Source organism: Truncatella angustata (assembly GCF_020726525.1).
Source record: "Truncatella angustata strain MPI-SDFR-AT-0073 chromosome Unknown BKA67scaffold_9, whole genome shotgun sequence".
In the NCBI taxonomy this organism is placed as follows: Eukaryota; Fungi; Ascomycota; class Sordariomycetes; order Amphisphaeriales; family Sporocadaceae; genus Truncatella; species Truncatella angustata.
In genome coordinates this window covers 460,811-488,097 of record NW_025763389.1, presented here as the reverse complement: position 1 = coordinate 488,097, position 27,287 = coordinate 460,811, and the positions used below count along the sequence as shown (strand labels likewise).

The window sequence follows — 27,287 nt, the reverse complement described above, 5'->3', positions numbered from 1 at the left end:
CGGTGACACTGGGCAGAGCTGGGATGCACAGCAATCTGGGGAGCCTCGGGACCCACATTCGGTTATATCGATCCGATTTCACATGCGAGCGCTAGCCTGCTCGATTGAAGCGCCGACTGGATTGACGCATGAGTTCAGGAGCACTCTTGTTGAAACTGCCCAAAAGGCTGCGTGAGGAAATGCGTTGATTCTATTAAAGTATTCTAAGCACAATTTTGCATTTTGTTCATAACTCGTGATACCCAATTTCCATATCTACGTCTTGACATCGGGCTCGTCGCGGCCGACGAACTCCTTGAACTTGAGCAGGTTGGTTGCGAACTTGACCTCGGCCTTGAGGAAGTCCTGAGCATCAAGATCGTACTTGGACTTGTCGTCCGTGTACTGCTCAATGTACAGGCGGATAGTTGCACCAGACGAGCCAGTACCCGAAAGACGGACGACAATACGGCTGCCGCTGGAGAACTTGGCGTATAGACCCTGGTTTGACGCGACAGAGCCGTCCAAGTCGGTGTAAGAAAAGTTACCAGCATCGGTAACTGTGTGTTCGCCATCAATCTTGCTGCCGATGAACTTGGGGTCGGCGACCAAGTCATTGAGAACACCGACCACCTTGTTGGCGCCGTCAGAGTCAACGTTCTCGTAATCGTAGCGGGTGAAGAAGGTTCGGCCGTAGATGTTCCAGAAGTCCTTCTGGATCTGCTTGATGCTGGGCTTTGTGTCGGGGTGTGCCTCACCAAGACCAGCAATGATGTTCAGCCAGGCAACAACAGCCCACAGTCCATCCTTCTCACGAACGTGGTTGCTGCCAGTTCCGAAACTCTCCTCTCCGCAAATGCTGAGCTTGTCGGCATCGAATAGAGCGCAGAAGAACTTCCAGCCAGTGGGCACCTCGTAAGACTCCAGCCCCTGAGCCTTGGCAACCAGGTCAACGGCGCCCGACGTAGGCATGCTGCGTGCAAGACCGTAGACGCCCTGCTTCTTGAAGTATGGGATCAACTGGGCGTGGTGAGCAATGATTGCCAAACTGTCACCCGGCGACACGAAAGCACCAGCGCCGTAAATCATGTTACGATCACCATCACCGTCGGAAGCAGCACCGAAGGGGATGTTCTCCTTGTCAACCTTCTCAACCAAAGAGTGAGCGTAGACAAGGTTGGGGTCGGGGTGGCCACCGTTGAAGTCGGGGGACGGCTCGCAGTTTTGTGTCGCGCCGGAGAGTCCAAGCTCCTTCTCGAAGATGTCCTTGCCATAGGGACCGGTGACACCAGACAGGCCGTCAAAGAGGACCTTGAAGTCAGGGTTGTTCTTGAAGAACTTCTTGATCAGGTCGAAGTCGAAGATGTCCTTCAACATCTGAGTGTAGTCGGCGGTGCTGTCGATGATCTCGACCTCGAGGTCGCCATATGTCTTGCTGCCGATGCTAGACAGGTCGATGTCGGGAATGTCGGCGATCTTGTAAGAGGTAAGGGTCTTGGAAACCTCGTAGATCTTGTTGGTGATGCTCTCAGGGGCGGGGCCACCGTTGGCCAAGTTGTACTTGATACCGAAATCCTCGTTGGGGCCTGTTGATTATGGGTATTAGCAGATGACGCGCGCTGCTCGTGGGTCAGATAATGCATACCACCAGGATTGTGACTGGCAGTCAGGAGGATACCACCGGTCGCCTTGCGTTTCCGAATGATATGGCTGGCAGCTGGCGTGGACAAGATTCCGTTCTGGCCAATCAGGAGCTTCTTGACGCCATATGCAGCACCAATCTTGGCAATCACCTGCACAACCTCAGGGTTCCAGAATCGACCGTCACCACCGATGACGAGGAATGAGCCTGTTGTCGAAAGTCAGCTCGTGTGAACATGGGGGGGCATGGGCACAGAGGAGGCCAATGTGTCTCGGAGCCAGACACCAGGCTCGGCATACCGTCGACGCCCTCGGGGATAGAGAGGAGAATGCTGGTCACGAAGGATTCGCTGTAGTGAGGCTTCTGGAAGACCTTGACCTTCTTTCGAAGACCGGATCTGGCTGCTTGTTAGTTATTCATAATCTCCAACACCAACGATCATCTCGAGCCACCTCATGCGGTGAGTAGTTGCAAGCGTGAAAGGGGCATCACAATGACGATGGCGGGGTAGCTCAGGAGCTGTGTAACTTACGTTCCGGGCTTCTGGTCAGGGAATGACTCGAATTGAACAGTCTTGACGCTCATGTTGTACGAGTGTTGGTTTACTGACTTGGGGAGGGATTGCAAAAGTCAATTGAGGTACAAAAGTTGAGTGAAACGGCTCCCCTTTGTTTATTTATGAGTAGATCCGAGATGTTGTGTTGAGCTTGCCAGGAGACAGCTCCAAAATAGTTGGGCCGGAACGGGATGGTGGGGTAAGTAGTGGAGTGACCTCATGGGCGAAGGACGTGGCGGCGAATAATTCTGCGACCTTCTGCCATTGCGTGCACCTTGCATAATAACGCCACGGAAGACTGGAGGGGGTTGTCGCGGCGGCCTTGAGATACATACACCTGGATCCCGTTGTTTTCTGATATTGCCTTCAAATATGGGAGTTGTGGTGCGACGCAAGCAGGCAAGGAGACAGACCCCATGTCGGCTCTAATTTACCTTGTTTTCGTGTCACTGACATACGGACACTGATTCGATTGACGCGAGCTCCCCAAAGCAATAGAGCGGATTCTATTTGCAACTATTTCATGTAGCCCAGCCGCCATGCGACACTATCAGCTCATGCAACAACCTGTCTAGTATTCAGCTGTAGCTCCAGCTCTCTTCCGAGATACGACCTCAAGCTTTCTTTTGGAAGATGACTTCCTTGTAGTACCTGGCTTCCTCGATGCTCTCCAAGATGTCGTCCTTGGCCTGATGTAGACCTCTTTTCATAGGTGCCTTCTGCGCTACCTCTGGTGGGCACCATCGTTTCGCCGCCTCTTTGAGACTGCTGACATCTAAGATGCGATGATGCAAGTGCCTGGTCACCTTCTTGTACGGCTCCTTCCTAAGAAAAGCCCGGTCGGCGTGCACACTGTTGCCAGCAAGTATAGCTCGTCTCTCCGGCACGTATTTCTGAATGTAGGCGAGGAGCTCGTCAGCCGCCTGCTCTGGCGTTACAGTCGAGGCAATAACAGCAGCCGTCAAGCCGCTCTTCTTGTGAGTCTTGATGCACCATTCGTCCATTTGGTCCATCCTCTCCTTGCTCTGGTGGATCACTGTACCCCAGCCAGCTTCGTCCATAACCTCAAGTTGGCCATTGGTGATGATGCAGAAGATCTCAATGATCTCCTCACGATCCGGGTCAAGACCCGTCATCTGGCATTCAAAGATTAGCCCTTTGTGTTCTGCACGATCGACTTGGGCGCAGCTATTTTACCTCACAGTCTATCCAGACCAGCGCATCGTTTGTTGTCATTTTCTCAGTCCGCTTCGAAGTTGTTATGGGGAAGATTTAGCGGGAGGACATCAATGGCGAAAATCAACCAAAGCAATCCACACTTCAAGCAATAGCGGGAAACCTGCGCACCCGCAACAAGACCAGAAATTATCTCTCCAATCGCAGCCGTCCTCCCAAGCGACATTCCATTACCAAAATTTGGCCTGTGGGATGTTCTGATCAGGTTACTCTTCTGCCCTGTGCTCTTGTTTGGAATATACTTTACCATGAATTGAGGCAATAAAAGTACCCTGCTGCAAACGGTCATTGGCCTCGGCGCTCCTCACTTGGGATCAGTATGATTCTTGATAGCAGCAGCCATCGAAGCAGCAGCTCGTCTATTCTGCCCGCGCTCTGCCCGCGCGTCCTGCGCTTGGTGGCGGTCTTTGCAGAATCTTCCCATTGTATCAATATTGCCGTTCAGTCCGTTCTTTCGGAAAAATGCGATCAGACCTCGACGCCAATGAACACGTTTCCGTCCGCCGCGGCGTCTTGCATCGACCTCAAGCAAGGCCTGCTCTGCGATGCAGCGCGCTGTTCTTCTCCAAAGACGTGCTGCTATGCGTTGGCGCCGAGCAGTTAGAAACATCGCCGAATGTTTTCTCTCCCGATATTCTTTACCAGAGGTAGCACCCGGTAGCATGACTTCACCATTCGTGATGTCCACGGCTGGTGCCTCACCAAAGCGGACTCTCTTTATATTTTCAGCAGTCATGGGTGAACCGGTCCTCTTGAGGATACGTTTTCCAGGTATTCGGACTGGCTCCACGACTGAAGAAGATCTTTTCCTTGGGTTAGCTGGGACAAGCGTGAGCAAACGGTCGCTGATGGGACTAGCTGCAGTCTCTTGTGTCCCGCGGGTAACATCATTCCCAACGGACGTATCACCTTGTGGCCAACTGCTGATGCGACTGCGTATCTCATCCGGTGCTTCCTCGACTGTGGGTGGTCGATAAATTCTGGTTGTGGTTCCCATCTTGACAAATCGCCGACTGATGCGTCTGTCATAAGTCTGGTTGTCAATCGCCGATTGGTGTGCCTGTTACTAGTCAACAAAATTAACGATTTAATGGTATGTCACTAGCTTGTGATTCTGTGCTGAATTCTCGAGTTTAGCTTGGACTTTTGCGACCGTTGTGGCCTGGTGATCTCAGCGGTTTCTCAAGGTTTCATGGGAGATGTGTGAATGTTTTTCTTTTGAAACGTCGTTCTGGTTGACTTGACGCACGAGATGTTATCTTGCATCAAACAACCTATGAAGTTCGGATGTGCGAAAGTGGAATTGAAAAGCAATGGGAAGGCACAATGGCTGATGGAACTGTGTATACAAGAAGTGATCTGTGGATGCATCGATTTCTTGTCTCGTCTACTTGCCAAGTTTCATCGATTGTTGGTGTGATGCAAATTACTATTCATAGTTTATCCGTTGTTGATGGCCAAATAAGCTGGGGATGATTGTCATTGAAGCACAAGTTAGCTCCTGTTATCCCACATAGTTCGAAGGCTGGTAGTTCAAAATATTGTGCTTTTGAGGGACACAATAAGTGAATTTGGCTTCTCACTATAATGGCAAGATATCTGTGCATGCTTGGCCACAGGGAGCCATTATATTGTTGTTATTACTGGTCATTCAGGGATGCTACCTAGGCGTTCTGTTTATAAACCACACAGCACTAAAGAGGTCCCTACGCCAATGGCTAGCAAAATCTAGCGCACTCCCCTAGCGACGAAGGCGCTCATTGCTGTGCCTGGGGCACTTGATCGTAGTTTCCTCAGGTTGTCTAAGGTGATTCTAGTCTAGACTAACCTAGTCTAATTTAGAAGCCTGTAATATAAACGTTTCCCTTGGGTGGGTCATACTATGGAATGAAAGCCCAACATCACAGTATGTTACGATGCGCACAATGCCCAATCTAGGCCATGTGGCATGGCTGTGAGTAATGCTTGACCGCGCCAATATTTGCCGGAATACTTTTATTGTCTATCACCATAAGACAGTTCTCCAGTCATGGCAGGTTTGGCTAATCGGAGACTAACATTACTATGTTTCCAGCAAGCGACACGCCTGGGCAAACTCTAACCTAGTAGACATTCCCCGAGACTGATTGGACAGCGATTGACCAGTATCATCGCCAAGGCGGCGATCTAGTCTATGCGACGGCAGCAGCAATGAGTCGGCGGCCAACGCCGGTGACTCACGGAGTGCGGCCTTTCTCTATGAACGCTAGATGCATTAGCAGCTTGCGATACGATCTCATAAACGAGTTGCCTTCCGGCGCTTCGCTTTTCTGCCATCTTTCTCAGACCCCGCTCTGACATACCCAAAGGCACTGGTGGGACGATACTCAGACGAACTGAAGATGGCTTCTGCGGACTCACAATCAACCACCATCCGGTACCTGCCCACAAAGGATGCATACGATCGCTGGGCATGCGTCTACGACATAGATGGCAACTTTCTACAGGCGATGGATGACATCGAGATGCGCTCTCTCCTGCCCAGGTTCGAAGCCTCAGTCCAGACTGCAGGCCGGCCCTTGAAGCTGGTTGATCTAGGTTGCGGAACGGGGCGCAACACTGCCCTGCTGCTCGGCATCCAGGACGCAGAGGTTGTGGCGCTAGACGCCAGCGAGGGTATGCTGGCTGTCGCAGAGCGCAGGCTGAGAGATGCACGGGGCGACATCGACGACGGTGCGAGACTGACACTGGGAGTCTTCGACCTCATCGCCGCTGAACAACCCCCGGAGGTGGCAGTCAGCGCAGATGGAATTATCAGCACGCTGGTCCTGGAGCACATACCGCTGGAGACGTTCTTCAAGCACGTGAGTCGGACGCTTAAACCGGGCGGTGTGCTGCTTTTGACGAATATGCATGCCGAGATGGGCCAGGTCAGTCAGGCTGGTTTTGTAGACGCCGCGACGGGGGAGAAAATCAGGCCTACGAGCTTTGCGCACACGGTCGGAGACGTGGTGAAAGAAGCAGGGAGGTGGGGACTGGTCGTTCTGGGTGATACAGGGGATGGGCAGACACCAGGCAGGCTTGAGGAACGGGCCGTGACGGAGGATTTGGTGGATAGGTTGGGACCGAGAAGTCGTAAGTGGGTAGGCATCACATGCTGGTTTGGAGGATTATTTAGAAAGACTGCGCCTTAAGCAAGGCCTGGCATACACTCCATGCTTTAAGGCGTGACTCATGAGGAAGCAATGTATAGTGCGCCAAAATTTAGCTACTAATAAACCGTGTTAAAAAGCGGCAGAATGGCAGACATAAGCGTCCAGAAACCTTGAACTGCAAATTGAGGTCATTTTCGCGGGACTCGTTCATATTTTAACAGTTAAGGTTAGTTTAGTATGAATTTTAGCTATATTAAGGCTCTGCATTATAGTCACTTGTATACGTCGAGAAGACGATATTTATGGTGGAGCTACAGTTGAGATAGGCTGCACACCCCATGTCCATCTTTCTACGCGGTGGCTGAGCACATTGCCCCACGCAATAAATTCACGTCTGACCCCGAGCACTACATCAAACACTTCGGAGCTAAAACATACCTGTTCAGTCTCCCATCACAGTCTGAATCATCACTCCTGTAGTCCTACCGGACACATAATTCCATACGATAATTGAGATGGGCAAGGCATGCCAGGAAGCTCTCGGGATCACGGAGATTATGGACCTGATCCTGCAGTGCCTTGACATCGGGGATCTTCTTTATAACAAGCGCAGGGTCTCGAAGCTCTGGCAAGCCGTCATCCTCGGCTCAACCGAGATCCAGCGCCGGCATTGCTTCCAGCTGTCGGCGCGAGAATGGCGATCGCAGGTCGGGGGGCTACGCCGAGAGAACAAGGTCGTCCGGCGTCTGTTCCCCAACTTGTTCAAATTCCCAATACGGCAACGCCCCGGGGAGAACCGAAACCGTCTGCGTTTCGGCGAGGAATACAGCGAGCACGGCGTCGAGTTTCCAAACGCCTCGTGGCGCCACATGCATGTCTTCCATCCAACAACGACGAAGATGGCGTGGATCTTCCGGGATTCTCAAAGGGAGGAGTATTGGGTTTTAGAATTCGACCTACCGCATGGACTGCATATGGGTACGGTTTATGACACCAATCAGCTTCTCTCGAGGATTGATCGCAACATTCTATATCCAACGACCTGGCAGCGCCCGTGGACAAACTCCCGAAGTGCAAGCATCAAAGAGCTACTAGAAACCGGCTGCTTCGTTGTCTATATTAGAGGACGCTCTAGCAAGCGCGAGAGACAACAAGATAGCAAATACGAGCCTTCGGGTGAGGGTTCTAAACGTGTTTCGCACTTAGCACCGCTTTTATCAAGAGCCTACCATACTCCTGCTCCCGTTAAAGTACCGGACAGGGACCAGCTGATGGTTGAGGACGAGGTGCCGAAAAAGTTAGAAGGCCCTCTCGATGAACTACTTGCCCGAATTGATCTAGGCTTCTGTACAGATATTGATGGGGACCAGTCACTTCTGGCAAACTAGGTGTTGTTCATGAACAATATTGAATAACATGATTCAATTGCCTACCTATACAAACGGTGCGTAGATCATTACTGGCTGCCATTTTACGGTTTCACTATTTCCCACTCGACCTCGGCTCAGTGCGGTTGATTATTTTCAGCCAAGCATCTCAATGGCTGCTCGTCTGTCTCCTTTTTGTCCCGCTTCATCTTTGCTCAATTCTCGAAGCGGTGTCAAGTGGAATCGCCCGACGGGAAGAACGGCCTCAACAAATGCGAGAGCGTTCGTATTGTTCTCTGATTGTGTCTAAGCTAGATGTCTATTCATTATAAGAATTCGCTGAGGCTTTTCTCTAACATTTCTATCGAATCGTTCTACTCTAAACTTTCCACACTGGAGACGTCCTGCTCCAACGCGTGGCAGTATCACCGACAACCAATCGGATACTCCAAATCGACATTGATATCTTACTTCATTCCATTCATATTTCCTAACTTCGTACGCCGGTGGTATCCTTGCTCATTATTAAAACGTCAAAATCTGTAGGTACTGTAACAACTCGACCGACAGCTTGTAAACCCTGTTGCCGCTTAGTCGACGTACTGAGGGATGGTCGCCATTACGCCGTCCCGAGCAATAAGCTCCATAGCTGTGGAGACCTCATCAAGGAAGCGCTTGTCACCTCGCAAGTCGTCACCGAACAACGTCTTAACGCTGAGTATTTGGCGGGGATCATTACCACCTGCCTTAGCTAGGGCCTGCAACTCCTCTCGCATAGGGTCATCGACCTCGAACGAGTTGCCCTTGTCGTCAACACCGTTGACGTAGCGGAACCAGCCAGCTGCAACGAAACACAAGCGACGGAAGGGACCAGTTCTCACTATCTGCTCAGCAATGGAAGGCATGATGAACTGAGGGATCTTGCCCGAGGCGTTGAGGGCGACCCGAGGAATTTGGTCCATAATGGTAGGGTTGGAGAAACGCTCCATGAGGGTGTTGCAGTACTGGTCAATATCCACGCCGGGGATGTCAGGCAGCAGAGGCTTGACCTCGTCCTGCATCATCTGCCAGACAAACTTGCGGTAGATGGGGTGCTCCATGACCTCGTGGACGTACTTGAAGCCGGCAAGCTGTCCCGGGTAGGCCATGGCGGAATGGCTGGCGTTGAGCAGACGGAGCTTGTGCATCTCAAACTGCTCCACATCGTGCACGTCCTTGACGACCTGGACGCCGACCTTCTCAAAAGGTGGGCGGCCATCGCAGAACTTGTCCTCGACGACCCACTGCATGAAGGGCTCTGTGACAACTGGCCACGCGTCCTCGATGCCAAAGTTCTCTGCCAGCGACTTGATGTCGTTCTGAGAGGTGCTGGGAGTGATGCGGTCGACCATGGCGTTGGGGAATGCTCCCTCCTCAGCAATCCACTTGGCAAGATCCGGGTTGCGGAGACGAGCAAAGGACTCAAGCATGTGACGAGTGATGGAGCCGTTCTTCTGCATGTTGTCGCAGGACAAGACGGTGAAGGGCTTCAGGCCCTGCTGGTGACGCCTGGCCAGTGCAGCATAGAGGAAACCAAAGGTGCTGACGGGAGAGTTCTCGTTGGCCAGGTCATGCTGGATGTCGGCATGGTCAGACACTAGCTCGTGAGTGTTTTCGTTGTAGTAGTAGCCACTCTCAGTAATGGTCAAGGACACAATGTGAGTGTCGGGGTGTGCCATCTTGGCAATGACGGCCTCTCGGTCATCAGGTGCATATAGAAACGAGTTGATGCTGCCGACAACGTTGGCGAAGCTGCCCTGGGCAGATCGCTCAATGACGGTGTATAGGTGGTCCTGCGAACTCAAGACATCGCGCATGGCAACATCGTTGGGTCGGAGACCGACGCCGCAGATAGCCCAGTTGCGCTCACCGTGCTTCTGCAGCAATTGGTCGACATAGACAGCCAAATGTGCTCTGTGGAAGCCACCGACGCCGACGTGAACAATTCCTTCCCTGACGTCATTACGGTCATAGGTAGGGATTTCCACCCTCTGATCTCCCTGCTGCGAAGAGATTGAGGATAAATTCTTGCTGGTGAGCTTGAGGGATGTCGTGCTGGAAGCCATCGTAGTCAGGGTAAACGGGATGAGTCCAGATAGATTAAGAGAGGTAATGTGTTTGAATGATCAGAAACACACCGCTGAGTCCGGAACCTCAGAGTTTTGAACAAGGGCCGGAGAGTCATGGCTTACAATAATATGGGCCCGGTGACGTTTTTGGACTGGCCCGGTCAACGGCTCCGTCACAAAAAAAAACAGTTCGTGAAGCACGTCCACCGGTGAACTCCGAAATGCTCTTGTGGCAACTACAAGATCAGACGCTCCGCCGGAGTCGTACTCGTCACGTACAGTATCAGCTATTTCACTAACTCGATAGACTTTATAATCGCCTTTTTGAAAGGCGACGTCTATTCTTCACATATTCGCGGAACGATGTACTCTCAATCGAACTCCGTTGCTCAGACTCCACTTACGAAGCGAAGCGCACGGCATCAGCAATGGCCTTTGCTCTGGCAAAAACTGACTATCTGCTATGCGCTGGCACAACTTCAGCCACCTGATTGACGTGTTTGACTACCATCTCGAATAAAAGGTCAGTGATCGCGCTAGCGATACAGTAGCTAGCATTCAAGTCTACAACAAACCGTATTTATCTGGGTGCTAGCTGAAGAGGCTTAGTAAGAGCGCGAAAGATGTCGAGCACTTACTTAAGCGTTATCGAAGGCATGAGAAATTTGAGTCTCGGGTCGAAGTTTGTGGTTCAGCTAATCAGCAGGCTAAAGCGACACGCGCCTTCAGCTGCGGGAGCCCGTTCTGCCCATAGCTCCCCCCAACCAACCATGTGCTCAGGTACCCCTTGCCCACTTGATCTCGCTCAACCATCGTTCATTCAAAAGTAAATGACGTGAGACTAGTTGAGCTTTGCAATCGTCATGCAAGTGACTGTCGATTATGTGTATGGGCCATGTAGCAGAAGCGTGTTGTCAATTCGTTGTGCACGAAAGCTGTAAATGTTCACGCCCTGGTGGCTTGAGCGCTACTAACACCACGGTTCAACCTTGAGGAACACGCGTTAACGCATGACGGTTGAATACAGCGCCATTCGTGCTGGTTAATGGTTGAGCAACGGAAAAAAAAAAATTCTAATCTTTTTATGTTCTTTTATTTCTCTCGCCCGTTCCGTCAGTCCTGACGGCAATAAGTCCCTCCACAACTTGACACCATTCCCAGCGTCTTTCCGGGTCCCACAATAGCTATCTATGTACAGTCTAAGCACGATTGACGTAGGTGAGCAAGTCAAGCGAAACGTAAAACTTTGGCAAGTAAGAACTGACGTTACAGTAGTCTAGGTACACTCTCATCTGTTTCCCTAAGTTTTGTACCCAATCAAGGGCTTCTTAGCAACAACATCAACATATCCGTGTTACCAGACCAGCTGATGAACGTGTACTTTCCAGCATGCTAGAAATATAAGTACGTATCCTGACAGCGCTACTGTCCACCTCTTCTCAAGTCTTCTCTACTCTCCTTCACAAGTAATGCAACTTGGTATGTGGAACTGGTGATACTTGATAACCTTCCACAGCTGTCTAAAAGCCGTGTCTCGATCGATCGATCCGAACTCTGAAGCATGATTGGAAGTTGACTCGTGCAAAGATGCCAAGACAAAGAAGCGTCTCACCTGGTCGAGAGTATTGTCAAAGCTATCGGAATTCAGAGGTTGATGCAAACACTCCTTGCTTGCATGAACTGCATCCCCATGAATCCTGAATAATCCAGCTTCTGAGATTGGTCAAAGTTGATCGATCCGAACGTGCTCTGTGGTAAGTGGCCTATATTTCCTTTCCCATGGATGAAGCACCACCCGAGCCTCGGGGGATCTAGTAGAAGATGTTGCACAATACTCCAACCGTGAGGTTTTGCAAGCGTAATACTAGTTTAAGATCGTGCCCTGGGAACGAGATTCGCCACGAGATATTGACTTGTGGTGGAAAGTAAACGGGCATATCTTTCCAGAGAGCAGCCTCTCGCTAGCAAGTCCAATCCTGGTTCGCGGACCGTTCATGTGCCTTGTTCCGTAAAATAACAGTACCTCATCGGGCGTATCATCCCAATTGCTAAGAAGTGCCTCATTTGAATATAGAAGCTCATATAATGGGCCAAGTGTTAAGTGAGAATTTCGTAAGTAAGGAAATTGTCCAATCTTTTGAAATGGTGCAACTTGGATTAAGGCATCCTCCTTGGATTGCCAAAACATGCGTTTGAATCGGACCCCAGACGATCTTATGATGATCTGCCTCCATCTCTTACACACATTGGTGGCTACTGAACGAAACAAGTGCATCCGAGTTGATGTAAATACGCTCAAGCAACTCTAGCGCCAATGATGCAACTTTTGAAGAGACAGTGCCCATAGAAGTGCTACCGTGTTCGTCCAAATCAGTTCTTGGCAGGTCATCCATTGTCACAATGTTGTTCAGCTTTGTGGTCATCTTGGTGTTGTCGTTTGTAGGGGCAGCGAAAGATACCAAATGAATGTGAAAACAAATGGTACAAGGCTGGGTTATATAATGAGACACACGTCGGGCGCTCAAATATATCTGTCTTCACACGATAAGAGGTGTTTTTAAAGTCAAGCGCGGAAAGAAAATACTTAAACTCACGCCCCGATACCAAACGAACATGCAACACGGAAATACCTTTATCTACCAGACTAGATATGCTCTCTTAAACTTTATTGTATCTTCAAACGATAAAGATAGGTCGGACTTCAGTATACCCGACGCTGTACCGGGCGAGCTCTTTAACTAGCACTTAAATGGCTTTCTTTATCTGCTCATAATGTCCCTGGTTGTCGGCAGAACCAATATCCCTTAGGTCGAACTCACCACAATCAGGGTTCCAGACGAAAGCTGCTCCACGTCTATTACCGATTTCCCAAAACCACCGCGCCTTGGCATCGTTTTCTCCTGCATGGGTTTCTAGCTGTGCGTCGACAATAACGAACAACACTTCCACGTTGATGTACACCAGAAATAGTTCGATCGGCGTGTCGGGCTCACTCAGCAGTACTGGCTCAGGCATGACAATACGTATGAGGTCTGATGTTATACCGACTATTTTTCTTCTAACATCCGGCACGAAGTTCCATTCCTCAGCTTCGTAGGTAGATTCGTCCCATTGATCGAGCGCAATATACAAGACATTTTGGGATTCGGAACAAAGTTATGCCGGACTATATCGTGTACATTGGAATCATCCTCTGCGGACTATGGGGCGCAAGGCACATCTAAAGAAGTTAATTTAGACTTTAGGAAGTCGATTGTGATTCCCGTCATGGTGAACTGACCAGCAACCTATCCCAGGTTAGTGATCCGCTTCTGATATCTACCGATAGCAGCTATCCGCATCTTATTCGGTTACAATATCTTCGTTCATGTCGACGGTCCGATGCACTGCTCAATCCTAATAGCCCACAACAGATGTTACCATTTCATCAAGATTACGAAGGAACATGATAGCTTCGAAATGAGATATCTATCGTGAGTCCTACAACACACATCCGAGGAAACTTCGGAATAAAGCAACCGAACGGACCGTACAAGAACCATCATTGAGACGATAATTCAGTAACTCAGCAGAACAAGCACAACCAGCATTACAGTATCACTCACGAAAGTATCACACAAAGTCGCCGTCAGCTAGCACAATGACATATACAATCCACCCTCCAGAAATCTCATCAAAATATTCAACTTCACAGCCATCGTTCTCGCCTCTTCGTGTTAGCAGCCAGTGTTCTGTCCAGCGACACCATCAATGTCAGCTTCAACCAGAAGTACAACAGTTTGCTCATGGGCGAACATCGTAGCACTACGGCGAGGGAATACAAGGTTGATGACGAAGATCAAGCTAAGAAGCCCGATTTGTTCCAGAAAGGAGAGAAACCCTTATGATATGTTATTACGGTAGTATAATAGGTCTTTGTCTTTTGGTATTTCTTTTCCTTTTTATGTCGACGGTGGTCGTCTGCTAACGCCTAACTGCATTTACCTCAACGAATGTTGCACAACGCCATTGGTACTGCAGGGACTTGTAACCAGGTATCATCGGACAAGCTCAAGACGAATAACCTTATGTAATTGAGCCGTGAGAACGAAAGGGTCGGGGTTATCAATACACACAGGCTCCCCATTACTTATAATATTGATTCGTCATGACAAATACAAGCGCGGATTGGGGAGGTTTTCCTACCATCATATAGCAATGGTCATTCGTCTTGATTGGACCGACAGCTACGTATACTCTTCCTTCAGGCTTAGTTGACGTTCTGTCGTAGTACATATCGATTACGACTTTGCTCTCGTTTGGGATAGGACCTGTTTTGCTTGCGCCAGCCGCATCCTTGAACATGACCACCGCTTCTCGACTTGTAGCGGCGTACATGATCTTCGTGTTGTCATTAAAATCAAGGTATTGGCCTCCAGAGCGACTTCTGAGATAGTATTTGGTGTCATAACAGACCTAATAATATGTGAGCATCTGCATGTCATGGAACTGAAGGTACAATGCAAAATACCTGTGATGCACGTGAAGAATCAGTAACGGAGCACACTTCGTATCCAAGACTAGCCATGTCACGAATAGGGGTCCTAGGTCCTAGGACGGCCGCGCCTCTCTCACCAAGAACCGTGGCCATCTCGATTTTCTTCGAACTCGACTTGTTGTAGGCGCTGGCCACGTCCACTACCACGTAGAAGTCAGTCTCATGTTGGAATGTTGGAACCATATGAGCTTACTTAAGTTTATTTCCGAATCCTTGCATAAAGCAAGGAATCTCCCTTGTGGATACCCGTCTTCTGCATTGAGGTAGAGTTGATTCAGATCGCCGAAGGTTTTCTCCTTTTCAATCTCTTCTTTCAAGGCTGAAATTTTGGCAGAGATTCCCTCGTAGCCAGAGAATCGCTTGATCTTGTCAACCATGTGAGTGACCTGGTCCTGTTTGGTGATCCTCCAATTCCAGTGGTAGGCAACTGTTGGAGACCACAGAGTTGGACTATGGCCAGTTCTTTAACACACAAGTTCTGTAAGATTTTCGTGGTGATACTAACCTACTACACAACAATGTGTCACCCCCATTGGCTTGCCAAGTCATTGAACTTGTCGAATTTTGAGCAATGGAAGCTCCGGATGCTGTCGCACTACTACCGTAAGAAGCTGATGCGGCGGCAGAAGCGCCCCATCCACTGAACGCTACAGCAGCGGAAGCTTTCATCGATCTTGCCATTTCTGATGATGCAGTAGCTCCCGTGGAGAGCACATCTTCCGTTGCAAACAATCGGCCTCCTAATTGCACACGAGTGCTGAAGAATTCACCTATCAAGTATTAGTTTTGTTTTAGAATCAAGTACGAAGGACTGCTTGGCTCACCAAAGTTTTCCAGAAAGCTCGTGAGTGATACTTTATCGACGACAGCGAGCAAGGCTTCTTCACATTCTTTAGTAAGCTCTAAGCTGCCTTCGTCCAGGAGGAGAGTAACGCGTGGAAACTACTTTCGATTAGTTAAAGTTACAGCGCAACATAGTTGACATAGCACAGGTTCCAATTACGTTATAAGCAATTGTGACTCTCTTGGAACTGGTGCTCGAGGTACTCGTCGACACGTTGCTCGAGCTGCCTCCGTAACTGGCTGATGCTGACATGGTGCAACCAAACATACTACCAGAACTGATATGATTTAGCATGGCAATGAAGACTAAGTTCTAGATTACCACAGGGAGAATTACCCGGCGACAGAGACATCAAACTGAGAAAAAGATGATGTAGCCAAGGAGCTTTGCAGGTCGCTTTTTGTTTCATAAATTGAGACGTACGACTTGTCGTCAACCGTGTAATCCGGAATACGAAGAAACAGCTACCACATGATCGAAGGTGGTTAGTAAAAACTTGGATATAGTATTCTCCACAATCTAGAGCTCACCTCAACGTCTTTGACAGAGGTGCTGGTCAATTGATCGGACAGGATTGATCTCTTCTTCAGGCGAAAGGCTTTTGATGGTCAGCAGATTATATACAATGGTATTACTATCATCTTACCGGGATAGCGAGCCCTTTCCACTCCGACAGCGACCGTGTCATTGCCCTCTTTCCTACGAATGACGCTGATACCATAGCACAAGGAATTGTTGTCCGCTATGACGGACCACTCCTGCTCCTCGAGCTCAGCAGGGTATCTGATATACAACCAAGTCAGTCATCAAATTCGTTGCGCAAATTGCATGGTCTTACTTTGCCGAGGTTCCTGTCAATAACTTAAACGCGTTTTCATCAAAGTGCTGCTTCAGAAGCGCAAGTTTATTCGCATCCATATACTGGCCTATCTGCTTCGCTTCGGCCTATGCAAAGTAAGCAAGTCTTCTGACCAGTAAGTTTTGTTCTTACTTGTACTGGGTCCTGCTGCGCCTGAAGATAAATCTTCACCGGCGAGGTGGTCAGATCGGCCTAAGATAGTTAGCCATGCATGCTTCGGTGTAGCGATGCATCGGACAAATCAAACTACCAGACGTACCTTCACACAATCCGTTACATACTCTTTGATTGTGTATGTGTCAGGTACGACAGCACCGTTTACAGAACAGAACTTGAGCAATCCACTAGCGGTATTGTTAGGTAAACGAAAACATTCGAGAACGAATTGCTTACAAGGTCTTGTACTCGGTATTTCCGGCTAGGAGTATTCGTAGAGCACTCAAAAGTTCCGAGTCGATGGTTTGCTTCGTTACTTTCAGATAGATGACCTCCTTAGCGATCTTGCCATCTGTGACGTACAGTTGGAGAGACACATCTACTAAATTAGCATTCGACTACAACGAATCTGCACAAACTTGCAGCAAACGAAGATAAAGGAACAGGCTTCTAACCATCCTGTGGGGCAATTGAGACAGTGGTTGTATTGGTGATACCGTTGGTGGTATTGTTGCTTGGTGCGGTTGTATTAGGCATTTTGAGAAGTTCCGTGACGGTAGTGCGTTAATACTCTCTATATCTATGGCTAGATACTCTATTTGTATAACGTAGTCAATAAGTAGGTCAAATTCGGTAGCGAAGTGAATCTTTGAGGACAGACAAATTGTTCGCGGCGCATGCTTATAAGTATAAGTTGTCACAGGCTCGAAAGTGACTATTTACTTTTGCATAGCTGATCCTTTTGTCTCTCATAAGTCTGATTCATATTAAGAGGGAACTGTAACTATAAGATTCGTCACATTATGCTTCGACGCAAGCCAATAGCAAGGTTTAGTAAAATTGGTAGCAATGCATCCAGGTGCTGAACTATAATATGATGCTGTCCAATCGCATAAAGCCAGTGACACCATCGTATCCAACTTTATGACAGGTCAGACAGGCTCATATAGTGCCGATCAACAGAGACACCGATATGCTTTCTGATGAACTCTATCCTTATACCTTAAAATTATGGCAGTTGCCAACCGTGTACGGATAAGACTTTACTAGATAATTAATACGAAAAGTGCTGTCTGAGATATTCTAGTCATGTCATGTCTCATTCATAGTCTTCAAGATGACAAGGCTGTAATTTCTTACGGCCATATCGGGGCTGTTTCCGATGCATTCAAGATGCAGCATACGCAGGGTGCAGACCATGTCACAGAGGGCTTGGTGTTCTTAAAACTATGAAATCTCTTCTCAACCGCCGATATTAACACTTTCAAAGAAACGAGCCGAGTGTGAGTTGATATCTGAGTCATGTTTTCGGCATTGAGGTGGAAAGTATCGGAAGCACACTCTGTGGGGTTGGCGCCCAGAGTAGATGGTCTATTGATAATAAGGATGCGCGATGAAGCAACAAAATCGAGGGAATAAATGTCAGCTGTATGCTCAGGCCTGGGTACAGTCAAGATTAAACCTTGTCATAAATCACGAGTTGCCAATATTGCCCGTGATTTCATACGTTGATGATGTAATTAGAAATGGCAAGATTTGCTAGGCTGGTTTCGAGTTAGTAATAAAACGGTGGTCAGTGTAGAGAGTTCGATAGAAGACATAAGAGAAGACTGTCGGTGGTAGAAGAAGACTTGATGGTGATATAACCTGCTGCGGTATATAATAACAACTCCCGTCCTAGAGCCCTTTGAAAATTCAATAGGTTATTCGCCAATGACTTGGTATGACATTTTCTTCGATATCGGCTGGTTATGTCGGAGAGTATCTTGAACGCTTCCTGTGAAACAAGGTAGGTGGCAATGCTTGATGTTACCCTTCCTATGGTATGACATGCACGTAACCTGTCCAAGGACTCTTATAAATTGAGTTTTGAAGAATCGTATCCGGAATGGCAAGAGCTGGTGCGCTCACGGTGTAATGTCGTAAAGCTGAAATCGCCGTATACCACTATCTTTTCGTCATTGAGAACAACCCTTACATAGTCTCTTATCTCGTTTGTTCCTCAATCGCGACTGCCTTTGAATGGTTTATAGACCTGGCGGCAGCCAGCAGTGAGATTGACCACATTATATATGGCTCCAGCTGAGATGGTAGAGAACTAGAGCTCGATTTATTAATGGCTGGTAGTTGACTTGATCTGTCAAGACAGGATGACAATAGATGGAGAGAAAAATAGGCATCCATCTCTAAGAAGCATACTCAGCCCTTACTGTGGGGAGCGCTCGTATGTAAATCTATTATTGCCGAATTTGTGCGTATATCTGCTGCTATGCGGATTCGTAGGCTGTCACGATAAATAAACTGTCGGCATACGACTGCCTATAGGACGGGAGAGCGTCGCTGCCATATAGCAGATCGGTTCAGTAAGCTCTCCTTCAAGAGTCAGCTTCTCATGTTGGAGTTGCCGCTCTGCTGAGCGTTTGTATTCCTAGCTAGAGGGTTCCGAGGAGAACATGCAAATGCTTAGTGTCTCTTCAAAACTGTCATCAAAGGTAACTTGATGAATACCATGTCTGTAATTTCTGGAGCAAATCTAGATCTGGGGCATCCTACGAAGGTTCACTGAAGAATTTGGCAAGCTGAGGAATAACTTGAACATCTTTCTTTGCCCCCATATGGTCGTTGTACGCTGGCGATTGTGATCCTTTGAGTCTTTCTGGTAAGGCAAGCGAGCCTGGTGGTTTTCGTCAATATGTTTGGGTCATTTCAGGGAGTGTGTTAAAACCGAGCACTAGTTCAGAGATAGACATGTAAATAACTTTGTTTCTGCCTGCCAAATACTTGCTCAAATTGGCGGCACCTCGAGGTGTTACAACATTCTCACGCATTCTTGCTCATTTAGCGCTTCTGTGCAATAACCCAGAGAAATGACGATGCATCCACAACGTCTTTGGAGACCTCGCTGACGATAATGTCCATTCCGGCTGCCTTGATCTTTGACAAAGTCTCGTCCACTCCAAATCCGCTCCAGTAGACCCAGCCTTTCTCGGCAATCCATTTCTCAGAGACTTGACCTTCGCTCGCTTTCTCACCAAAGTTGGCGAGCAGGTATCCTTGAGGTTTCAGCCACTTCGTAATCTTCGCAAAAATCTCCTCTTGCTCTGCACGAGGCAGGTGAATGATGCTGTACATTCCAATGACTGCGTCGAACGAGGCGTCGGCAAATGTTAAAGCTGTCATGTCGCCTTCGATTAGTGTAAGTCGCTCCTTGTGGGTTTCTAAATTCTCTCGTGCCACATCAATCTGTGCAGTGGATAAGTCATTGGCTGTCACTTCGTAACCGTCGCAACTCAGAAGTTTCTCGGTCACTGGGATGCCAGAGCCGCATCCGAGCTCAAGAATCGATATTGGTCCAGTCGGTTGTCCGGCGAGGAGAGTAATAAGCTGATCCAAATACTTTAGTCGTTGTTGTGAATGTGGTATTGTCCATTCGTTGTACATTGGTGCGATTGCATCATAAGACTCCTTCAATCGCTGCTTCAGATTCTCTGGTACGTTGTCGGAAGACATCGTGATTGGCGAAATAGGGTGTCGGTGTGAAGCCCTTGAATCGAACCTTGCTTAGCAAGTTGGAACTTTGACTACGATTGAGTGGCCCAAGTATCTAACCTAGTCAAGGAGCGGTTGTGTGAGGATTGTGTGGTCGAATAGAGTGATTAGAGCAAACACAACGCATTCAACGTATTGATCCTCAGCTTTTACTGGAGAATATATATTTCGCAGCGGGGTATCTATACTGCTCGAACCTCTACCCCGCAGTGCCTTAGCACCTGACTCAGGCCGTTCATATCTTGTAGGAGTTTTGTGAGTCACTCGGAGTGGAAAATTCGTTGTACGCAATTTTTCATGAAACCTTTTGCCTTTTTTCTAGGAGTATTGATCTGTACCTCAGTATTGCAAGATATGCTGTCTGTCACTATCCCGTTGTAATTTTGAGTCATAAATTAATTGCGGGCGGCCTAGGTCTCGGTATCAGTAAGAATCGCCGGCACCAGCGTTGATATAGCGGCCAAAACTGCTAAACCCCTGGATGCAGAAAATATTATATCATCTGCCAGCTTCTTAAACTTTGCAGCCGCATCTTCCCTATGTTATGGAACATCAGGTGTCGAATAAATTATGAGCCATGCTTTTATTGACCATACTCATATTCTGCTGACTTTTTGCAGTGACTACTGGCTTCTTCTCCCGGACAAGGGCCTGTGTTGGCAATATGTCTGTCAAGATTCTGGCCGTGTTGTTACTCGCCGGTCTGACTCGTCCTCCTATTTTGGACAGCGACAGAACCGGAGCGGGAAACTATTGTAGCATTGTCGACAGAATACCCATGAACGCTCTTGATATACTCTTGCACAGGCGCGCTAGGTCAGTAGTTAGATTGCTTAGGCTAGTGCCTTGGGAAGCTTCCACTAATTATTCAACGCCTATTAGCGCTATGTTTGCGGTTCTTACGGCCTGAGCTAGCCTATGTGATGCTACTCGTTACTGTGATTGCTTGACGCCAATATAGGAGAGTATTTGGATACAATTTGGCATGTCAAGCCCATGGAAGTGCAGACTGTATATCCTAGTGTGCTTGCATACAATTCGCATCGGATCACCTCGTATAATGAACCAATCAGAAGTGTCAGCTGGATTGCTTCTTGGATGTCCTGCGGCCCAGAATGCCTCGAAGAGCCCTCGGCGGCAGCCCACAGTAGCAGGCAGCCAGATCGTGCTTTTCGCACAACTGTTTTCGGAACTCCTGGACACCAGCCTGTGGATTATGGCATTTGTACTCCGTCTAGCTCAGTTGATATCGTTCGCTTGCTGGGGAATTGTACATAGACAACAAGGGTGTCGGACGATCAAAGAGGAGCGGTGTTTAGCGTGCGCTACGATGATCTGATCAACCAATTGCTGCGGTATCCTTGACGGCTGATCTACATTGGCCCAGGATCGGACAGGATCGGACAGGGACCTTTGCTGCGAACTTTTGAGGTTTGGAGAGTAACTTACTTAGTAACAAAAGAAACTCCAAAATGAAAAGCCCCACGACCAAATGGAATACAGCAACGCAAGATAAATTTACCCTCTCCGCAATTGAAACTATGCTTTCGTTACTGGTAATCAATTATTCCGGAGAAGATTGTCTTTTCGCTTGCCCTCCCATTGATGATATTGCAAGGTGTCCGACCACTCAGATATCGCAACATTGCCAAGCAATAAGGGAAATGTCGCCTCGGAGATTTCCGCGGATGGGGTGGAATGGGGGACGCCTCCGAGTCTATTAACAAAAACCTCCCACACAAGATTCTAGTTTGCCCTGCGTATTTCGTTCGCGAAATTCGCGTAAGGCACTTCATCAGTAATTACCACACCAAATAAGAACAGTTTGTGATAAATCCAATCTCAACAGAGGACCTCTAGTAGTTGAGTTGTGGCCGTAAAAATGCCAGAAGCCCACGACAATGCGGGGCAACCTTTTGTCAAGCCAGAATCGGAATACCAGGCAGAGCTGTCGCATCCCGAGAACGACGCTGGCTATGCGTACCAACAGTTCCTCCAAGATGCAGTCCCGGAGGGCGCGATGCCCGTGTTTCCCTCTGAACTATTACCCCCCAGTCAAGGCATAACGGCGGCGCCGTCAAACATTTTCAGCGAGTCCATGCCCTCGGCGGATTCAGCAAGCTCCAACTCCGACGGATCTAACGTCGCCACGAACAGGAGCCAGAACTCAAATCTCAGTTTCGCCGAGCAGGCGAATGAATTCATCAACGCCGCGCTTGGTCGCACGCCTGGTGGAACGTCTGTCGTCGATCCTGACTCGGTCTTGGATCAGTCCGGGAGGCTTTATCATGGTTATAAGGACGGCGCATATTTTCTACCCAACGATGCTGTCAGTCCTTGATGCCCCACGGCGACAGGTCGAGAGGACTAATGAAAGTACAGGCCGAACAAGATCGACTCGACTTGCAGCATCAGATGTTCAAGGTCATGTTGGATGGCTTTCTCTCCTTGGCTCCAATGAGTGCTGTGCCGAACTATGTTCTAGATGTAGCGACGGGTACTGGGATATGGGCCATGGATTGGGGTAAGAAGCAAAACCACGTTTTGACCTACTCATATCAAGCTGACATGCCCTGATAGCCGAAGAATATCCCTCTTCCTTTATCATTGGCACCGATTTGAGTGCTATACAGCCTAGGCGAGACTTCCGCAACCTCTTTTTCCAGAAGGACGATGCGGAATCGCCTTGGCTCTTCCCAACACCACATCCAGCGGATAGCCCGCCTTGCACTGGTACATGTCAACACAACATACAGTTTGACTATGTCCATTTTAGGATGGTTTGTACCTGCTTTGATGATACCCGCGGCGTAATTAAGCAGGCATACGACAACACAAGACCCGGCGGCTGGATCGAATTTCAAGATTTCTTCTGCGACACAAGCCACGAGAACAACAAAGACAGTCCCATGGCCAGATGGTACGACGCTGTGGCATCCGGCGCCGCGATCAAGGGGCGCGATCTCAAGCAGCCGATGAAGTACCAGCAATGGTTGGAAGAAGCAGGATGTAAGTTATCTCCCAATCTGGTCGTGCCACTTTGAGACTAAGCCGGGGAAACGTAGTTGTCGAGGTCAAGACACGAGAGCTCATCCTTCCGTGCAGTCCATGGGCTAGAGACCCGAAGCTGAAGGAGGCCGGTGCGTGGCAGCAGCAAAACTTCCTGGACGGCATTCAAGGTGTAAGCTGGCGCATGATGGCCGCTGCGGGATACACCGGCCCTGAGATTGAAGCGAGCATTGAGGAGGTGACGGATTACTTGAAGAGCCGTGGCAATCGCCCCTTCTTTTGGCTGTATGTCAATCTCATCGGAGCTCATGTTGTTCCCCACCATACTGATGATCTGCAGTTACGTTGTTTACGGGCGCAAGCCATATCCCAACGAAGTGCAGCCTGCACCCTAATTTCACATTCGCTAATGAGTTCTAATGGGGAATTTGGTGGCCGGCTAGCACGATCTTAAAAACTTGGGCAAATCTGGTGGAAGGTTACTTGTCTACATACTCACTTAAAAAGGACCACGCCTGCAGAACTACTTACCCGTTAGCTATGGTACTACCACTCCACGTAGTGTCACTCCAGGTACTGCCACTCAAGGTACTGCCACTCAAGGTACTGCTACTCAAGGTACTTCGACTCGTTGGCGAAGCTGAATCGTTTGTTGGCACCTTGTTCACGAAAACCAAAATCTCGCGCGCCGGATCCGCACGCAGATGCGCGCGTACAATGGTCTCCCAGTCCGCCCCAAATTCGCCCCTCAGGTCCCCTACAACAGTCTCGGATGCACAATGAATACTCATGTCGAGTTTGACCGCCAAATTCGAAGCTTCTCCGGCGCCGCGGTCGCCTACAACTTCCACGTTGTCCCCGTACAGCAGCCGCAACGCGGCCCAGGCGACCTTCTTGGAACAAGGGTGGAACAACACCGTGACGTGACGCGAGGGACTCCCTTGGTCCCCTGCTTCACGGATTCTGACATTGAACGGCTCGATGTCGGAGCCGAGCGACTCACAGTTCAAGTTCCAGTCCCTATATTCACACGTGTGCGGCCCTCTGCTGGTCGGTGGCTGCGTGGCCAACGAAGTGGAGGAGGATCGTCTTACCCTCTGCTGGATGCAGCAGGGTAGTACCATGGCGATGTCGCATCGCCTGCCTGGCTTATCACTGTCTGGAGCCGACAGCTCTTGTGAGTCTTCCTGGTGTCCACCATTGTCTGCTGCTATGGCCACGGAGAAACCAATCGTCTCGACGCCCGTGGTGTCGACTACAGCGGTGTCCACCTCATGTATGGTGTCTAGACGGGTTACATCTTGTTGCGATATACGTCGTTGCATACTGCTGGATCTATGTCATTTTGTTGAAATGATCCATAAATAGACTGTCCATAATAAATCAGATACGCTCACTACTGCACAAATAAAATCCAGAATAGGGGGTATATATATAGTGGCACATTGATCTTGTTTTGTTATTCTTCGACATCTTTGATGCAGTATGCCGTCCCAGTGTTGGCTAATGCCCGATTTCTTTGTTAATAATTACATTCCCTGCGACAATGCCGTTGTCCGTGTACAACTTTGGACAAAAGCCAAACTGGCTCCAACCGATTTCCAAAATGTTTCTTGTGTTATTGCCGGGTTACTCCCCCATCACTCACAAGTCTTGACCTTATACTCGACGGTCTGGTTCCCCGTGGCGACGACCTTGGGCTTGAAGTCGAGGTAGACGAGCTCGCCCTTTTCGGGAGTCCACTCGCCGTTGGTGTCGCGGTAGTAGACGAGCTCGCCGGAGCCGGCGTCGCGCACCTCGGCCGTCGTGTGCGTCAGCGTGCCCTCGGTGCTCCACTCGATCTGGTAGCACGTCGACCTGGCCACCAGGAACGGCTTGCTACACCGAGCGTTTCCCTCGCTGTCCACGCACTTCTCGACCGCGTAGTCCAGGACCTTGCCCTTGGCTACTGTGGATGCTGCGTAGGAGGTTGTTGCGTTAGCCAAAAGAAACACTGCCCGAACAGAATGTGGAAAAGAGAAAGGGTGGTAGGAAATGGCGGTTGCTCAGGTCTTCACGTACTGTCTTTGACCATTCCGGTCATAGCCAGGCCGGCCGTGAGGATGCTTTGTGCATTGGGTAGATACATCTTAGCTACGGCTGTGGATTTTGTTGATTGGTAGAGACGAAATGAGAGGTTCGACTGATTCTGGTTGTGATAGTTGGTGCTTATAGTTACAGTATTGAACAAAAAGTGCACATATTTTCCGGGCTCAACGGCTTTATAATCTTGGGTAGGCTCTCGTGGCTCAAGCAGTTTACCCCGTGTTTGCCTTCGGCGATGACAGAGAGCAACGTCATCATTCACGACGTCATAGCCGGCGTTTAAGCTGCCTGAACGCCGAGAGGAACAATTCCAATTGACAAGATTATTCTTAGCTAGACAGCCTCCGAGCATAAACGAGGTTTTTCTAATGCACGAAGACAGCTGGATTCATCTGGTACGATATTCTTTGCGAGGATGGGATGTTTTGAGACGCGTCAAATGGTGCAAGTCGCGGGATGTGCCGCCCCCGAGTTCCTCTTCCCCCGGATTTCTTCTGACAGGTCCCCCGCAAATGAACCAATCCATGCAACTTGTAGATCACGTATGCAACTTAATCTCTGAATACTCGCTGAGCAACGTTGAATGGCTGTCCCGGTCCGGGTACCGCATCCGAAAGTGTAGTATGCGTTTTCTCTACTGATTTTGCAAAATACGAACGTAATGGTAAAGATACATGGTCATGTCCATATCCAAGCCAATTGGCATAGCGCGTCCATGCTTTGAATACGGTATGTGCTCAGTACACTAACTTAGCACTGGGTTCCTGCGACACTTGCCATCTGGTTCGGCAAGTGAGTCACGCCTATTACTGGAACCTCACATTTCTTCCTCTGCTGGATAAGGCAGAACTACTCCGGTTTATAAAGAACCCCAACTTAATTGTTGAAGGTATGGTTCTTCAAGACTGTTCTATTAAGGTCCTTCCCGAGACTTGTCAGATTGCTAGGTCGATCTACTGTATCTCTTTCATAATATGCTCTGATCCTCAGCACCAGTGCTAGCCCTAGGAATCGCTTTGATGTCGAACGTGTCTGGTTAATAAGCACGGCGAGGGCCACACTAATAATGACAACAACAATGGCACGCATCAGGAAAACACCCGAGCCTCAAATAGTCTCACGCCCTGACATACCAACGACAACCACCCTAACAGCAGCAGCAGCAGCAGCACCCAAGACCCCCACCGCCACCACCACAACAAGGCCGAACAAATGCCCCAAACCCCTCTACTTCTGGCGCGAAACCCACGTCTCCACGGGCTACCTGTCGCAGTGGTACGACGCGGTCCCCTTCTGCGACCCGCGTGACCCGGTCCGCAAGACGTACCGGTCCGCGGAGCACTACATGATGCACCACAAGGCGCTGCTCTTCGGCGACGTGGAGATGGCGGAGCTGATCCTGCGGTCGGGGAACCCGCGGCGGGCCAAGGAGCTGGGGCGAGCGGTGCGGGGGTTCGAGGAGGCGGCGTGGGAGGCGGAGCGCATGGGGATCGTGCGGCGGGGTACCAGGTGCAAGTTCGCGTGTCCCGTGGGGGACGAAGGCGGGGCGAGCGACGGGGGAGGGGGGGAGGAGGAGAAGAACAACAAGAAGAAGAAATGGAGGTTGGGTGTCAGGCCGGATGCCGTAGAGGTCGAGGCCTCGGGTTTTAGGGAGGTCTTGTTGGGGACAGGGAATCGCGAGCTGGTGGAGGCGAGCCCTTATGATCGGATCTGGGGCGTGGGGTTCAGGGAGGAGGACGCAGAGCGGAACCGGGAGAGCTGGGGTGCCAATTTGTTGGGTAAGGCCTTGATGGAGGTTAGGGAGGAGTTTCGCAAGGAGGAAGACGAGCGAGCAAGACGAGAGGGCGGTGAGACGGATAGTCAGATATAGCCATCGACCAGAGCGGTGTGTGTAAGTGGTGGGCATTTCGGTCAGTGTGATACCTATCAAGCTCGAGGTGATTATGAGCGCTGAAAGACTATCAAAGATGTGGGTGCTACACTGGCTGTGACAGATTGGAAGACAGTCAGTTCTTCATAAGATGGAGATAGATTTTCCAGATTTGGCGAACTGCCAGTCATCCGCGCAGGACGAACGATGAGTATAATTACAAGAGATTGCTCGAAAGCATGTAGCGTGCCCTTCATATGAGAAGCAGGCTTGTTTTTTTTCTATCATACATCCAACCGCTGATGCACCCATGCCTATCAAAACGCCGTCGTGCCATGCTGTAGAGTGGTGTGGTG

At 49.4% G+C, this 27,287-nt stretch overlaps 13 protein-coding genes across 13 annotated transcripts; 5 read left to right on the top strand and 8 right to left on the bottom strand.

Moving 5' to 3' along the window:
• Positions 1-172: 172 nt before the first annotated feature.
• Positions 173-2,383, bottom strand: BKA67DRAFT_580195 (phosphoglucomutase/phosphomannomutase). Its single transcript, XM_046103838.1, has 4 exons — positions 2,154-2,383; positions 1,921-2,018; positions 1,625-1,828; positions 173-1,565 (listed from the first exon to the last, which is right to left on the bottom strand). The coding sequence occupies exons 1-4, from the start codon at positions 2,204-2,206 to the stop codon at positions 256-258; spliced, it is 1,665 nt and encodes a 554-aa protein (XP_045953189.1). The 5' UTR covers positions 2,207-2,383; the 3' UTR covers positions 173-255.
• Positions 2,376-3,439, bottom strand: BKA67DRAFT_580193 (ribonuclease H-like domain-containing protein). The gene is made up of 2 exons (XM_046103837.1): positions 3,375-3,439; positions 2,376-3,313 (listed from the first exon to the last, which is right to left on the bottom strand). Exons 1-2 carry the CDS (start codon positions 3,411-3,413, stop codon positions 2,792-2,794), a joined length of 561 nt encoding a protein of 186 aa, XP_045953188.1. The 5' UTR covers positions 3,414-3,439; the 3' UTR covers positions 2,376-2,791.
• A 76-nt stretch (positions 3,440-3,515) lies between these two features.
• Positions 3,516-4,537, bottom strand: BKA67DRAFT_413009 (uncharacterized protein). Its single transcript, XM_046096769.1, has one exon. The coding sequence runs from the start codon at positions 4,408-4,410 to the stop codon at positions 3,718-3,720; it is 693 nt and encodes a 230-aa protein (XP_045953187.1). The 5' UTR covers positions 4,411-4,537; the 3' UTR covers positions 3,516-3,717.
• Positions 4,538-5,794: 1,257 nt separating this feature from the next.
• Positions 5,795-6,586, top strand: BKA67DRAFT_524412 (cyclopropane-fatty-acyl-phospholipid synthase; the record flags this gene model as incomplete). The annotated part of the gene is made up of 2 exons (XM_046098568.1): positions 5,795-6,440; positions 6,468-6,586. The coding sequence occupies 2 exons, from the start codon at positions 5,795-5,797 to the stop codon at positions 6,584-6,586; spliced, it is 765 nt and encodes a 254-aa protein (XP_045953186.1).
• A 476-nt stretch (positions 6,587-7,062) lies between these two features.
• BKA67DRAFT_663073 (uncharacterized protein) lies at positions 7,063-7,935 on the top strand (the record flags this gene model as incomplete). The annotated part of the gene is made up of 1 exon (XM_046108117.1): positions 7,063-7,935. The coding sequence occupies one exon, from the start codon at positions 7,063-7,065 to the stop codon at positions 7,933-7,935; it is 873 nt and encodes a 290-aa protein (XP_045953185.1).
• Positions 7,936-8,504: 569 nt separating this feature from the next.
• On the bottom strand, positions 8,505-10,019 carry BKA67DRAFT_663072 (uncharacterized protein; the record flags this gene model as incomplete). Its single annotated transcript, XM_046108116.1, has 1 exon — positions 8,505-10,019. The coding sequence occupies one exon, from the start codon at positions 10,017-10,019 to the stop codon at positions 8,505-8,507; it is 1,515 nt and encodes a 504-aa protein (XP_045953184.1).
• Positions 10,020-13,900: 3,881 nt separating this feature from the next.
• On the bottom strand, positions 13,901-17,060 carry BKA67DRAFT_649933 (uncharacterized protein). The gene is made up of 14 exons (XM_046106033.1): positions 16,874-17,060; positions 16,656-16,797; positions 16,522-16,606; positions 16,395-16,454; positions 16,242-16,348; positions 16,050-16,186; positions 15,934-16,001; positions 15,740-15,867; positions 15,563-15,680; positions 15,384-15,501; positions 15,065-15,329; positions 14,753-15,009; positions 14,533-14,699; positions 13,901-14,477 (listed from the first exon to the last, which is right to left on the bottom strand). Exons 1-14 carry the CDS (start codon positions 16,953-16,955, stop codon positions 14,148-14,150), a joined length of 2,064 nt encoding a protein of 687 aa, XP_045953183.1. The 5' UTR covers positions 16,956-17,060; the 3' UTR covers positions 13,901-14,147.
• Positions 17,061-19,116: 2,056 nt separating this feature from the next.
• On the bottom strand, positions 19,117-20,109 carry BKA67DRAFT_580183 (methyltransferase). The gene has a single exon (XM_046103836.1). The coding sequence runs from the start codon at positions 19,926-19,928 to the stop codon at positions 19,257-19,259; it is 672 nt and encodes a 223-aa protein (XP_045953182.1). The 5' UTR covers positions 19,929-20,109; the 3' UTR covers positions 19,117-19,256.
• Positions 20,110-20,267: 158 nt separating this feature from the next.
• Positions 20,268-20,974, top strand: BKA67DRAFT_580181 (uncharacterized protein). The gene is made up of 3 exons (XM_046103835.1): positions 20,268-20,393; positions 20,455-20,783; positions 20,850-20,974. The coding sequence occupies exon 2, from the start codon at positions 20,538-20,540 to the stop codon at positions 20,724-20,726; it is 189 nt and encodes a 62-aa protein (XP_045953181.1). The 5' UTR covers positions 20,268-20,393; positions 20,455-20,537; the 3' UTR covers positions 20,727-20,783; positions 20,850-20,974.
• Positions 20,975-22,035: 1,061 nt separating this feature from the next.
• BKA67DRAFT_412897 (S-adenosyl-L-methionine-dependent methyltransferase) lies at positions 22,036-23,437 on the top strand. Its single transcript, XM_046096768.1, has 4 exons — positions 22,036-22,491; positions 22,548-22,976; positions 23,033-23,261; positions 23,317-23,437. Exons 1-4 carry the CDS (start codon positions 22,308-22,310, stop codon positions 23,369-23,371), a joined length of 897 nt encoding a protein of 298 aa, XP_045953180.1. The 5' UTR covers positions 22,036-22,307; the 3' UTR covers positions 23,372-23,437.
• Positions 23,438-23,503: 66 nt separating this feature from the next.
• On the bottom strand, positions 23,504-24,301 carry BKA67DRAFT_663068 (uncharacterized protein; the record flags this gene model as incomplete). Its single annotated transcript, XM_046108115.1, has 1 exon — positions 23,504-24,301. The coding sequence occupies one exon, from the start codon at positions 24,299-24,301 to the stop codon at positions 23,504-23,506; it is 798 nt and encodes a 265-aa protein (XP_045953179.1).
• A 94-nt stretch (positions 24,302-24,395) lies between these two features.
• Positions 24,396-25,547, bottom strand: BKA67DRAFT_580173 (uncharacterized protein). Its single transcript, XM_046103834.1, has 2 exons — positions 25,038-25,547; positions 24,396-24,933 (listed from the first exon to the last, which is right to left on the bottom strand). Exons 1-2 carry the CDS (start codon positions 25,411-25,413, stop codon positions 24,617-24,619), a joined length of 693 nt encoding a protein of 230 aa, XP_045953178.1. The 5' UTR covers positions 25,414-25,547; the 3' UTR covers positions 24,396-24,616.
• A 592-nt stretch (positions 25,548-26,139) lies between these two features.
• BKA67DRAFT_540161 (uncharacterized protein) lies at positions 26,140-26,931 on the top strand (the record flags this gene model as incomplete). The annotated part of the gene is made up of 1 exon (XM_046100737.1): positions 26,140-26,931. The coding sequence occupies one exon, from the start codon at positions 26,140-26,142 to the stop codon at positions 26,929-26,931; it is 792 nt and encodes a 263-aa protein (XP_045953177.1).
• Between the last annotated feature and the right edge of the window lie 356 nt (positions 26,932-27,287).

Excerpts from the sequence above, each read along its gene's own strand:
- BKA67DRAFT_413009 (XM_046096769.1), bottom strand. The coding sequence starts at position 4,410 with ATGGGAACCACAACCAGAATTTATCGACCACCCACAGTCGAGGAAGCA.
- BKA67DRAFT_580195 (XM_046103838.1), bottom strand. The coding sequence starts at position 2,206 with ATGAGCGTCAAGACTGTTCAATTCGAGTCATTCCCTGACCAGAAGCCC. Across the intron at positions 1,829-1,920 it reads TATCCCCGAGGGCGTCGACG|GCTCATTCCTCGTCATCGGT; the intron begins GTATGCCGAGCC and ends TTTCGACAACAG. Across the intron at positions 1,566-1,624 it reads TGCCAGTCACAATCCTGGTG|GCCCCAACGAGGATTTCGGT; the intron begins GTATGCATTATC and ends CATAATCAACAG.
- BKA67DRAFT_412897 (XM_046096768.1), top strand. The coding sequence starts at position 22,308 with ATGCCCCACGGCGACAGGTCGAGAGGACTAATGAAAGTACAGGCCGAA. Across the intron at positions 22,492-22,547 it reads GATATGGGCCATGGATTGGG|CCGAAGAATATCCCTCTTCC; the intron begins GTAAGAAGCAAA and ends ATGCCCTGATAG. Across the intron at positions 23,262-23,316 it reads AATCGCCCCTTCTTTTGGCT|TTACGTTGTTTACGGGCGCA; the intron begins GTATGTCAATCT and ends GATGATCTGCAG.
- BKA67DRAFT_580173 (XM_046103834.1), bottom strand. The coding sequence starts at position 25,413 with ATGCTCGGAGGCTGTCTAGCTAAGAATAATCTTGTCAATTGGAATTGT. Across the intron at positions 24,934-25,037 it reads GACCGGAATGGTCAAAGACA|CATCCACAGTAGCCAAGGGC; the intron begins GTACGTGAAGAC and ends CCTCCTACGCAG.
- BKA67DRAFT_580183 (XM_046103836.1), bottom strand. The coding sequence starts at position 19,928 with ATGTCTTCCGACAACGTACCAGAGAATCTGAAGCAGCGATTGAAGGAG.
- BKA67DRAFT_580181 (XM_046103835.1), top strand. The coding sequence starts at position 20,538 with ATGAGCCATGCTTTTATTGACCATACTCATATTCTGCTGACTTTTTGC.
- BKA67DRAFT_580193 (XM_046103837.1), bottom strand. The coding sequence starts at position 3,413 with ATGACAACAAACGATGCGCTGGTCTGGATAGACTGTGAG. Across the intron at positions 3,314-3,374 it reads TGGTCTGGATAGACTGTGAG|ATGACGGGTCTTGACCCGGA; the intron begins GTAAAATAGCTG and ends TTTGAATGCCAG.
- BKA67DRAFT_649933 (XM_046106033.1), bottom strand. The coding sequence starts at position 16,955 with ATGCCTAATACAACCGCACCAAGCAACAATACCACCAACGGTATCACC. Across the intron at positions 16,455-16,521 it reads ATGTAACGGATTGTGTGAAG|GCCGATCTGACCACCTCGCC; the intron begins GTACGTCTGGTA and ends TAACTATCTTAG. Across the intron at positions 15,681-15,739 it reads TTTGATGTCTCTGTCGCCGG|TTCTGGTAGTATGTTTGGTT; the intron begins GTAATTCTCCCT and ends AAATCATATCAG.